The sequence below is a fragment of the Glycine soja genome, chromosome 16 (assembly GCF_004193775.1).
Source record: "Glycine soja cultivar W05 chromosome 16, ASM419377v2, whole genome shotgun sequence".
NCBI lineage: Eukaryota > Viridiplantae > Streptophyta > Magnoliopsida > Fabales > Fabaceae > Glycine > Glycine soja.
Genome location: NC_041017.1, coordinates 7,266,427 through 7,279,447, shown reverse-complemented (window position 1 = coordinate 7,279,447; position 13,021 = coordinate 7,266,427). Strand labels below are relative to the sequence as shown.

The window sequence follows — 13,021 nt, the reverse complement described above, 5'->3', positions numbered from 1 at the left end:
AGCATAATCTACTAAGCATAAGTCAATTATGTGATTGTGGATATGGTGTCTTCTTTAACAAAGATAAGTGTGTCGTTATATGTAAAGATGGATCCTCCCTATTCTCTGCCAAGAGAAAATGCAACCTCTACAAGATTAGACTAGGAGAACTTTTAGATCAAAAGGTGTCATGCTTACTGTCTGATAAAGAAAATCATTGGCTATGACATAAAAAACTTGGGCATGCAAGTCGGAGATTAAACTCCAAACTACAAAAAAATAACCTTGTAAGAGGTCTACCATGTATGTGTTGATGGATTGATAAGTGTATCAATTCGTCCCAAGTAGTAAAGTTAAAACGGAAGTCCGAGTGTCAAATCCACAAGGATTTTGTTTGTACTTAGATAGATGAATATTTTATTAATAAAAAAAGTTAAAGAAAATTTATTTGAAAAGGGTATGAGAAAAATAGTAAATTAAATTGGCAGAAAATTAAAACAACAAGAATTGAAATTAATTAATTAAAGACATAAAAGAGAAGAAAAACCAATTATTATAGAAGTTAAATTCAGAAGATGAGAATGTTGGGAGCATAGTCTACCAGAGCTGCTCCAATTTACACATGCATCTACTAATATACTCTGACTTTGGTTCCCTCGCATGAAAAAGCCTAATTTATCTATTTTTTCTCCCAAATCCTTTTGCAGAGCTAAAATAGTAAATTGCATTAAGAATAAAGATGTATAACAGACTAAACAAAAATAAACCTATCCCTAGTAATGACTTTATTTAGATACCCTTTCCCAGTTCAATTAGAAATTAATGTTTCCCAACGTTATCCCTAAAACTTATCATGCAAATGGGTGATCAAACCACAAGCAATAATATTAAGCACAAGAAAGGATAATGCAAATGTAATGTTATATATTAAATAGATAGGAAGATAAATTACATTTAAGAGTAGTTGGCTACCAAGTTTTCAACAAAGGGAGTTTAGTCTCTTATAGTCATAGGAGGTTTTACAATTGCAAGAGAGAAATATTTAGTGAAGGGAAATAAGATAAGAAAATGGGATGGAAGGAAGGAATGACTCATAATGATTACTTCTCTTTCTTCTAGCCTTTGCATTCTATAAGGAATTGTATTTTCTTAGAATTTCTCTGTGTTTTTTCCTTCTTCTCTCTTCTTCTTTTATAGGTGTAGATTAACTTTAGCTAAGTGAGCTTCTCACGCTAAGTCCACCTTTACTTTCCTGAATAAACCTGCTTTCCTTAATTAGCCATACTTTTCTTAATTAGTTTACTTTCCTTAATTAGCCTGCTTTCCTTAATTATTCCTGCTTTCCTTAATTATCCTGCTTTTTTGGACTTTATTTTACTCACTAAGCATCATAAATTCATCACCTTTAATATTTTCTGCACAAAAACTTAAATGATTTTAATTTAATAATTATTTACTCAAAAAGAATTAATAAAGAGATGACACATGTTAGTTTATGGCAAATTTTTTTATTACAGTAAATAAATTTTAAAATATTATTTAAGAAATGATAAAAATGAGAAATTATTTAGAATTTAATTATAAGAAATAAAAGCATAAAAAGAAAAAAAAAGTTGCAGTGTTGCAGTCATGCCAAATTTTAGTTAGGAAGAAAAAAGTTGGAAGAGGATTGGGGGAGGGGGCGGGCACCTAGAGGTTAACAAGAAAGCTCTACATATCTGATCGTCTAGAGTATTGGGAAGGACGAGCTGGAATGGAGATAAAATGTGAAAAAATTAAAGGGTAAATAATTACTTTTGTTTCTGAAGGTATAATTTATTGACAAATATATCCTTGAAAGATAAAAATATAAAATTTATTCTCCGGAAGTATAAAAAATGTGACAAATATATCCGACCGTTAACTTCAGTCCGTCACCGTTAACAAAATAGTTTAATTATGTGGTACAAAAGGACAAATTTATCCCACTTTTATACTTTCAGAGACTAAATTGTGTATTTTTATCTTCCAGGGACACATTTGTCAGCGGAGTGAGATGATAAAAGTAAAAAAAAATATTATATAACAAATATACCCATATACTGACAATTAAAGGTGATGACGATCATTTCAGTGATAAATTTATCCCTCTGTGTCGCGTATGTTATTTTATTAACGGTGACTGACGGAAGTTAACGGTTAGATATATTTATCACACTTTTTACACTTTTGAAAATTAAATTTTGTATTATCATCTTTAAATGATACATTTATCAGCGAATTATATATTTAGGAATAATAGTGTTTATTTATCCAAAATTAAACTAGTAAAGAGATGTCAGGTGTCAGTTTATGATAAATTTTTAATTATGGTAAATAAATTTTAAAAAAGCTAGAGTAATTTGTCCCTTTTGCAAGGCTGCAGACAAAAAAAAAAATACAGTGTTCTGTATATCTTTTAAAATGCTAAAGAAATGAAAAAGTAAAAAAGTACCATTTCTTGATAAGTGTAACCTTTTTTGACGGCGGGACTAGTTTTATATATATTATTGATTATTGATGATTATTGATTATGTACAAGAAATGTTAAAAGTGAGAAATGATTTAGTGATTGTATTTAACTATAAGAAATAAAAGAGTAAAAAGAAAAAAAAAAGTTACTATGATGTTCTTAATGTACTTTTGGAGTGTAGCATTTTCACGTTGATATATATATATATAGTCCAAACTTTTAGTTATGAAAACAAGTTCAAAGAGTATTGGGAGACGGGCGGACACTAGAGTTTTAGTTAGCAGAAAAGTTGAACACGCCCAAAGAATTGGAAATCAGGATAAAAAAGTATAAAAAATTAATCTAATAAAGAAATTAAATACCACATATTCGTTTATCACATGTTTTTATATTATAGTAAATAGCTTGCTAGTTTTCCCTGTGCACTTGCATAGTCACTTCATTTTTTTTGTTTTTGCTTTTTTAGGTACTTTTATTTTTAAGTATGTATCAAAATGGTTTGAGATTTAAAATAAAAAATAAGAAGATTTGATTTTAATTGGTAGATTATAATTAAAATATATTGATGATAGAGTTTAAAACCCAATTTTTAATATATTACATCTATTCAACTAAGAGAATTATTACATAGACTTCTTATACCAGTCAAATCTTCTACATCGATTATTGGTTAATGTCTATATATATATTACATAAAAAATTAAACTTTTTAGATTGATTGTTAATTGATCTTAAAAGTTATTTTTTTTATTGATTATTTAAGTGACCGATCTAAAAAAAATTATTTAAATCAATTAAGAGAAAGAAATATGATATATTTAGAATTTGAGTTTTAATCTTAGCCATTATATTTTTTTATTTATAATCTAACCGTTAAAATCAATGATTTTTTTTATTTGTCATTTTAAATTTTTTGTCGTTTGAAACATTTTATATATATATATATATATATAAATTTATCAATACAAGTAATTTGCATTGAAGATTTCAGTCTCATGTACTATTTAATTAAGAATACAAGTGATTAACGTAAAATGATCAATCAAAAGAGAATGATATAATTAATAAATTTTGAATTAATATATGATTATAGACATCATAGTCAAAACAATATGTATTTATTCATGTATAATCAAGCATCAAAGTCTCTGTCACGTTTTTTTCTTCTTCAACATAGCAACTATATATATATAAACTCTTGTTATATAGACATGTAATCAAGGGCTTCGACTAACTACTATGTAATATTATATTACAAGAAATTATGCTAGCATTATACACACAACACAACACATAAATACATACATGTATATTTGCTTCGAAAATTTATAAAACATTTCAATATATAAACATACAGAATAATTATTTAAAATTTATGATAATATATAGTAACACAATAATAATTGGTTATAGAAAAAAACATAAAGCATTAGCGTTATAATTGTACATAAATTCTATGAAAAATATAACAAAATATCTAGCTAACATATTATGATTATAAAATATTATTTTGACTATTAATTATTTAATAATATTTTTTTTAATATATTACATCAATTATATTTATTATTATACCGTGAGAAGATACTTTGCAAATTATTTTGATACTAATTTTATTTTTAATATATTAATACAATAATTAGACTAAAAATGTACATTAACTTGATTTTGAAAAAACTATTATATTATTCTTTTGTTTTACGGTTTAGTTTACTAAAAAAAATAGTTGTATGTATTAATTTTAATTCATTGAAAATTAAATGAGTTTTATTGACAGGCTTGATTTGAGAGAATATTATTTTATTTTAATACTAATTTTATTTTCTATATTATATTAATATAATAAGTATATAACAATTAGACGAAAAACGTACATTGACTTGATTTAGAAAAACTATTATATTATTCTTTTGTTTTACGGATTAGTTTACTAAAAAAAAGGTGTACATATATTTGTTAAATTTAATTGGTTGAAAATTAATTGAGTTTTAATGGCATTAGAGAGAATATTATTTTATTTTTATAAAAGTTAAAAAATAGATTAATTTCTTAAAATTATGAAAGAAATGATAAAAATGAGAAATGATAAAAAGTTGTGGTCATGTTTAGAGTGTATATGTGGAGTTCATGTTACTATATTTATTAAAAAAATCCAGAGTTCTAATTAGGAAGAAAGTTTAAAGAGGATTGGGATGAGTAAGTACCTAGCTAAAATTTTAGTTAGCAAAAAAGTTTAACACGCCCAAAGAATTTTGAAGAGTGAGTCTGGTAAAGTTGAGTGGGAATTTATTATAGTAAATAGACTTGATTTCAGGGTAAAAATGTTCGAACATGAATCAATTTATTTTCCAAATTTTTTTAATTAAAATAAATTTTGCAAAATGAATTTTAGAATATCTATTTCAAAATTAATTTTCCAAACATTCATCCAAACACACATTTGGAAATTATAAAATTTTCATGTAAGCAATTAGAATAAGGGAGATAAAAAATTATACATAAAAAATACCAGAAAAAATGTACAATTAAGCTATAGTTTTGACCAATGATATAGTACAAGTATTAATTCACTATGATTGGTCACGCTAAAATAAAATGGAAGATGAATATGACATGATAGAATTTCAATTCTTTAAAAGTATTTATTGTGAAAATTATAAAAAAAGTAAAAAAAAATCATATATGGACAACACAATTTTACATATTTTAATAAAAATATTTCTGGTTTTAGTTCGGGTAAGATAACTAATGTCTTAAGGAAGAATATATATATATATATATATCAATGGTATAAAATGAGTAATTAGTTTCAAGTTTTATGGAAAGTCATTAAATAGTTTATAGCAATTAAGGGTTTCAACGGCATCATGAATAGGACGAGAAATATTGTTACATACTGCTTGACTATGAATCATATTACTTACCCCTCTTTTAAGACCAAAAACCTGAAATTTATTACTGTCATTAAATTAAGGTAATTTTTGTTCATGCATTTTGATGTGGCAGAGGGTCTTCTTGGGCATTCTGAACTGTATGCAACAAATAACAAACTGTCGGTCTTACCATAAAGGATTTGGCGTTTTCTTACATCTTTTTCTCCTTGCTTTCCGTGAAAAAGCTAAGGCCTTTATCCATTAAAATGTATCAAAAGGAAATTGCAAATTCGTGGAAAGTACCCCACCCCCACCCTCCAAAAAAAAAATAATAGTAGAAAAAAGATTAAAAAACTAATTATATGATTACAAGATTAAGTGGAAGAAAAAAAGTCACAAAGAGTCAGTAGAAAAATGGTAGTAATTTTAACTCAAATGTTTCATGTTTGCCTTCTATTAGTTGTTTCAAGCTTTCTTTTTAACAAATACTACTAGCGTATATATTTCATGCAAGTATACTAATTCTCACTGAATAAATTTTAATAAACAATTGTTTCCTAAAATCAGAAATTTATAAAATACTAAAAATAGCGTTTTCCACCCTTTATATGGGATGATACAAATGAACCAATATATATGCCATCTCTTTGATTAACTCATTTAAAAAATATTTTAAGGAAACTTTTTCTCCATTTTACCGTTTTTGATAGTTATTTATAGGAATGGAGATCTATGTAAAATTTTATATTAATTAAACAATGATGGAAAGTATACGTATGGAAATAATATTTTAAATGGAAAGACAAGGTTACAACAAATTAAGTTTTAGTTGCCCCTTATTAAATCCAGATTATATTATCAGACGAATGTCAAATAAAAAGCGTGATGTTATATATATATATATATATATATATATATATATATATATATATATATATATATATATATATAATTTTTTTTTATCTTATTTCAGGATTTAATTTTGATGAAAATCATCCTAAAAATAAAAAAATACAAAACTCTGTAACAAATTCATCATCTCATTTTCCTTTTTTTGGTCATGAAATAAAATAAAAGAAATAATAAAAATAAAAAAAATAAAAGAATTCTCAAGTTGTGTACTCAAAAGAGTGGAAGCTGAACAGTCACGTAAACAAGGAATCGATGTTGTTATCACAATCCATGTGTCACATGAATCTCCCTTTTTACTTCACACAGTTCATACCATATTTCTCACACTCAAAACACCACCACCACCACTAAAAATCTCTCTCGTTCTCCCTCTCTTTCTGGTCCTTCATGGAGTTTGATCCAATCTTCCCAGCAGAAAAAATTCACTTCCTTTCTGGTATTTTCTCTGGGATCAAATCAGAGATCCCTGTTATCCCCATGTCACAAGAGAACAACAACAACACCATCTGCATGCACCAAAACAATTTCAACAACCATTTTCAGCACCTTCCCCTGAATGAACCAAACCATGACCATAACCACCACCATCCTACTATTACAAAAATTTTCACAGAGGGTTCTAATTCCTCCATCCTCACCCCATTGTTCTGTTTGTCCTCTTCTTCAGGTTACTCATACCGTAATGAGTCCCTCAGAGGAGGCTTTGCCAACAACAACAACAACTACAAACACTCCATCATGCCTTATGCACCAAACAGCACCCAAAATGAACCCATGCATGGCCCCAACAGAGCAATCTGGGATTTTTCCCAGAAAATTCCCCTTCAGTACTCTGGTGCAGGTGCAAGTGCAACTTCATCACAGCCTCATCAGGTGGGTCTCCCTCTGTTACCATGATCATTTACTCTTGGATCTGTCACCATCTCATGCATCATTGAGACTATAAATATATATAAAGTTCTTGTTTTTATTAACACATGAAGCAGGTGCAAAGGAGGAGTAATGGCAAAATTCATCAGCACAGGAATATGGGCAACATAATCAAAGGCCAGTGGAGTGCTGAAGAGGACAGGCATATACCAAATTAGTCCCAATTTCATGCTCTTTCTCTCTCCTTAATTTTTTTTTATTAAATTCGTTGCGGTTTCATGTGGGGCTTTCAATGAAAAATTTCTCTCATTGATTTAGCTCCTGTCTTTAATAATATTAGTGAATTTTGTCACTGTTTTTGTCCGATTATTGACACAAAAAAAAATGGTGGTGAAGTTTGATGATGTGGTTTTGTTTATAGGGTGCTCGTCCAATTGGTGGAACGCTTCGGGTTCAAAAAATGGTCTCACATCGCAAGGTTGCTGAATGGAAGGGTTGGGAAACAGTGCAGGGAAAGATGGCACAACCATCTCAGGCCAAACATTAGGGTTACTTCCACTTCTATCCTTTTTACACTTTTTCTTTCTCTTACGCATGAATATACTAAATGACATCATCTTTTATAGTATCCAAACACATCTTCCACCGATTTTTCATCTTGCCTTTTTAATTATTTTTATATACACAATATATATATATATATATATATATATATATATATATATATATATATATATATATATATATATATATTATGTAAAAAATAAATTAATGATGTAATGTATAAAATGTTAAATGATTTTTTTTATTTTGAAATGAAAATTAAATTCTTCAATTTCTGATTAATTCTAGGATTAGTGGTAATTGTTAATAATTAAGAGGCTAAAGTTACTGTAGAGGATTTTAGAGTTAGTTTCACATGCAATTTTATGAGGATTTTCAATTAAATTAAAAAGCATTTATATTACATTAAATTCATAAATGCAATTATATAATGCATTTATATAAAATTCATTACACAGAAAATTTATAACTGACACTTTTGTTTTACAGATTTTTGTATAGTTGAGTGACATAACATTTTTTATCTACCTTCTCTTTCATTTGTAACCAATTCTCCGACCTATGTGAGCATTTAGAGGTTTGTGTATGTACTTTTTCAGAATAAAAGTCATTAAATTAATGAAAAATAAATTCAAAATGTTTTGTAACAGTTAGAAAAAGAAAAGAAATTATAAAATAAAAAATATTATTTTAATTTACAATTTATATATATTATGAAATTATTTGTGGAAACACTTACAGTAGAGGCCAATTTACGGTGCAATTCCAAAACTTTTTAATCAGATAGATGTGTGGCTGTATATAGAAAATTTAATTATTTTTTCTCACAATTCCACACTTTAAATGGGTGCATTACTCAAACATAGAAGTAGTCATTATGTCTTCTAATTATATATATGAATTACAAAATGTCACTATCTTTTTTTTTCTGTTTACTCATTTTTTGATGTACATGAAGACCGATTCATTTTAATTGTATTACGATATGCATGTTTTAGACAAACTTAGTTATTGAATAAATCATGTTAAAAAGAGAATACATATTTTATGTTTATTTATTATTTCTGACAAAGATTAGTATATTTCATATTAATATCATAGTAAAAAGAAATTACTTGATTGAAATACTAGTATGTCTTGTTGAAGTTGAAATCTTCCTTCTTTTGTTATTTTTTTATTGGTAAATATTAATTTGTTAAAATTTTAGTTCTGCTAACAGGAAGAGATATGATGCATGCCATGTTTAGTTTGGTTGTAATTATAATTTCACATATTTAATCCAAGCATTGTTGTTTTGTACCAACGCAGAAGGAGTCATGGAACGAAGAGGAGGACAGAATCCTGATCGAAGCTCACAAGGAGGTTGGAAACAGGTGGGCCGAAATCGCAAGGAGAATGCCTGGTAGGACGGAGAACACCATCAAGAACCACTGGAACGCAACAAAGCGTCGCTTGAACGCCAAGAGGCTGAGGAACAAGCGCAGGGGTTTGAAGGGACCAACGCTTTTGGAGAGCTACATAAGGCAAGTCACTGCAAATGAAGAAACCCAAAAGGAGATGATCAAGAATTCCATGAGCAACATGAACCTGAAGGGCGAGAGTAGTAGCAACACCACCACCACTAATACCAATACCAATACCAATACCAGATATCCGCATCTCTTTCGGGTTTGGTATGAGAGCTCAGAGGGTGGGTTCAGTTCTGAGGAGGATGAGGCTGGGTGGAGTGTGCAGCAGCCACATGGTGTTGGTGGCGGCTATGTGCCTATGATGCTAAATGCTACTGTGGAAGATGGCACAATGGGTTATGATGTTGCGATGGAGATGGCGCCGGAGGTTCAGATGAAGAAGGAAATGGATCTCATGGAGATGATCATTAGAAAAGCTTAAGGTGCAATATTGTGCATGATGAATTTGGTGTTCTCTCTTTCTTTAGTTTCTTTAATTACTTTCTGGTTTTAATTTGCTTTTTTGTTTCTAGATACCTTTGAAACTGTGGCTTTTGCTTTGTTTGGTTGCCCCATATATTTTAGTTCGTCTTTGATTGTCTTGTGATTCTTAGTTCTGAGGTGGTTTTGGCCCCATCAAGTGGGGTCCACATTTAGTGTTTTTAATGTAGGTTTCTTTTACATTTGTTTTGGTTGTGACTCAAGCTTAAATGTTACATGTATGGATATAACTTATGTAGAATGTCCCATGATGGTGCACATTTCACTACAAGAAATAAAGTTATTTGCCGTGACTTTTTCTTAACGTACAATAAGTTATTGCCAATGATAGACATTTCACGACAACAATTGATTGTTGCTGCGAATTCAAATTTTTTATGCCAACGACACCAATATCATAATCAAGATTGTACTTATCATAACAACAAATCTTGTCGCTGTCAATATATGTAGTTTATACCAACAAATTTTAAAGTGGCTGAAAAATGTACTTTTTTTTAGAAAAGTTAATTTTGTGGCAACGAAATTTAAGATAGTTGGAAAATATAATATTATATACCAACAACATTGTAGTCATGGGCAAAAGTTACATTCATAACAATGACTTTGAAATTAATTGAGAAAAACTAATTTTGTAACAATGACAATTAAGGTAATAGGAAAATATAATATTTTATATCAACAACATCAACGTCTTTGACAAAATTACATGTATAGCAGTGATATTTAATATCGCTGAAAAATATATATTTCTATACCAGCAACTTTGAAATTAGTTGGGAAAAACTAACTTTGTAACGGTGACACATAAGGTTGCTGGAAAATCTATTAGTTTATATATCAACAACACCACATTCGTTGGCAAATGTTACATTTATAGCAACAACGTCAACTGAAAAATGTACATTTTTTTAATCTAAACAACATTAAATTTGTTGAAAAAAAATACTTTTTATGACATATTTATTGTCATTGTGAAAAGAATTATTAGTTGTTAAACAACATTGCTAGTTGGTAAGAGAAGATACATTTGTACCGATGATAAGAGTTTGTCATGAAATATCACTTTTATCTATATTTATTGATAATAAATAAATTGTTTGATCAATTTGCAAGTTTAAGATAACAAACATATAAAAGGTGAGTAAAAAAAAACTTATTTAGCTCGATTTTGATTTTTTTACATTTATACTCAATTTGAATATTTAAAATACAATTAAATTATAAAAAGATATATATTAAAAAAATAAGATATCTATTATATAATATAAAGGTGAATGCTATTATCTTTATATATATATATATATATGACACCAGACATACGTCGTTAGTACGTAAACGTGAGTTAGATATTATAAATATTGAGTAAATAATTAATTTTAACAACAAACTAACATATATAAAAAATTGTGTGTAGAGGTGTGGTGAAATTCCCAATCTAATCACAACTATGCGTTCTTTTTAGGTTGCAGGGATATTTCAATTTTGGCACCCATGGCTTCATCAGTTGCTGAAATAATGTGATCCCCCGAATTGTGTTTAGTTTTGTTTTATGAAACAATGCTGAATATTAGAAACCAATAAATGCAAGTTTGCCATGTGTTGAATTAACATTTTTCATTTCTCTATTAAGTTTTAAGCAATATCCAATTTTAGATTTATTTCGTTAGTTTCTTTATCTTATTGATTTTACATAATTTGAATTTAAATTATTATATTATGCAGAAAGAATGAAGAAAAAAAAATGCAACATTCTTACTGGAAAAAATGTGGCTGATAGTTTGGACTATATGGATGACAAGGAATTGGGAAATTTTGTAAGGGAGGGTGTCTCATAGGGGGGTGGCCTTGTGTAACAAGGAATGAGGATAATTTCTGTGTTTTGGGTAAGTGGGTGGAAGGAGTAGATTTAACGAGAACATTGGTTCAGATTTCATGTAAGGTTTCTTTATGATCTTACTCACATCTTGTGTGTTAGAGATATTTAATATATGAGACCTTCTTTGACTTAAAAAAAGAAGAAGAAGCAAAGGTAGTTATTTTTTAAATTTTGGTGCTAACATAAGATACTAGAGACTAGAGAAGCTAAAGAAAAAAAAGTAGGAAGTTATGCTAATTACTTAGACAAATGTTAGTTCAAAAATAAATTTATTGAATAAAACTATGAGTGCACAACAAAGTTAATGATTATAGGAACTTCCTAAAGTCCTAATCAAAAGCAATTCAATCCACAAGAGTTAAGAGCATAAGAACTTATGATAAAAATATCTCTACAACCAATAAAGAAAGGAATTTATAAGAATTTTTTTTGCTATATTCTTTATAAGAAAATGCTAACAAGCACAGGAAAAGAAATTTATAATTAAGTGTCGTTGCAAAACTTTTTGCAACATATGTTACTACAACGGACTACAACAATTTTCTTGTTGGTAAAAATAATTTTTGCAGCAATATTAAATATTTGCAAATAACCTTTTTTCTTGTAGTATGTGTTTGTGGGTGTTCAACTGTGATAAAATCTCTTACCCTACTCTATGTAGATATGTGGGAAAGAAAATAAGAAAGAAGAAACTCAGGTAAAAGTAATAAGATGACTTTTGGTTTGAGAAAATATTTTTATTTTTTTTTATTTTTAAATATTCAAGATTTAGAAAATATGTTTTTTTTATTTATTATTTTCTATTTCTAAAATATGAAAATATAAAAAAAAATTGGTTGAGGTATTTCAACCAACACCTCCTCAACAACTATTGGAGTAACCAAATTTGATCCAAACCAAAACACTATGAGAAGAAATTTAGTGTATCAAACTTGAATAAATGAGAATCATTACTCAGACACACATCAAGTATCAAATGTGTTTATTTTGATTTTATTTTCTGATTTCTTATTTTCAATTTATATGAAAACATTTCAAGAGTCATCCATATCCTTTCAAACACACCCATGAAGTCATAACATAAGATGTTCTTGACACCAACCATCTCAGTGTCTCTCTTACATCTCTAGTATCTCCATTATCTACTCATTGCCATGCAAACCTGAGGATACCCACCAAGCTTTGTACCCTAATAGTTACGATTCAGAAACATGATTCCTAGAGTTCAAGGATTAGGGGCCTCCCAAGAGAGAAAAGGTAAGGCAAGGAAAATTGTATTTCTTCTTATTCTCTTTTCATTGCCTCATTACAGCCATATATAGTTGATACAATAGCCAAAGGACAAGCAAGGCTAATAAGAAAAAGTACTAACAGTAGAGCACTAATAGCAAAGCACTAAGGCACTACTAATAATCCAAACAGAATGATTCTAACGGTCTTATGGTTCTCTGCCTATCATTCCCTGGCCCATAAAAAACACCTTGTCCTCAAGGTGTTAGGTAAT

At 28.5% G+C, this 13,021-nt stretch overlaps 1 protein-coding gene across 2 annotated transcripts; it reads left to right on the top strand.

Moving 5' to 3' along the window:
* The first annotated feature begins 6,499 nt into the window (after positions 1–6,499).
* On the top strand, positions 6,500–9,933 carry LOC114390383 (myb-like protein A). 2 transcript variants are annotated; one of them, XM_028351104.1, is made up of 4 exons: positions 6,500–7,128; positions 7,239–7,327; positions 7,547–7,673; positions 8,998–9,933. In XM_028351104.1, exons 1-4 carry the CDS (start codon positions 6,643–6,645, stop codon positions 9,577–9,579), a joined length of 1,284 nt encoding a protein of 427 aa, XP_028206905.1. In that variant the 5' UTR covers positions 6,500–6,642; the 3' UTR covers positions 9,580–9,933. The 2 variants fall into 2 exon arrangements, with proteins under 2 accessions (XP_028206905.1, XP_028206906.1); XM_028351105.1 differs by having other exon boundaries at positions 6,502–7,128; positions 7,242–7,327.
* Positions 9,934–13,021: the final 3,088 nt, after the last annotated feature.

What these genes read in the sequence shown, in the direction of transcription:
- LOC114390383 (XM_028351104.1), top strand. Translation starts at nt 6,643, where the DNA reads ATGGAGTTTGATCCAATCTTCCCAGCAGAAAAAATTCACTTCCTTTCT. An exon ending in CTTCATCACAGCCTCATCAG is followed by an intron (nt 7,129 to 7,238) that starts GTGGGTCTCCCT and finishes TAACACATGAAG; the next exon opens with CAGGTGCAAAGGAGGAGTAA. An exon ending in TGGAGTGCTGAAGAGGACAG is followed by an intron (nt 7,328 to 7,546) that starts GCATATACCAAA and finishes TTTTGTTTATAG; the next exon opens with GGTGCTCGTCCAATTGGTGG.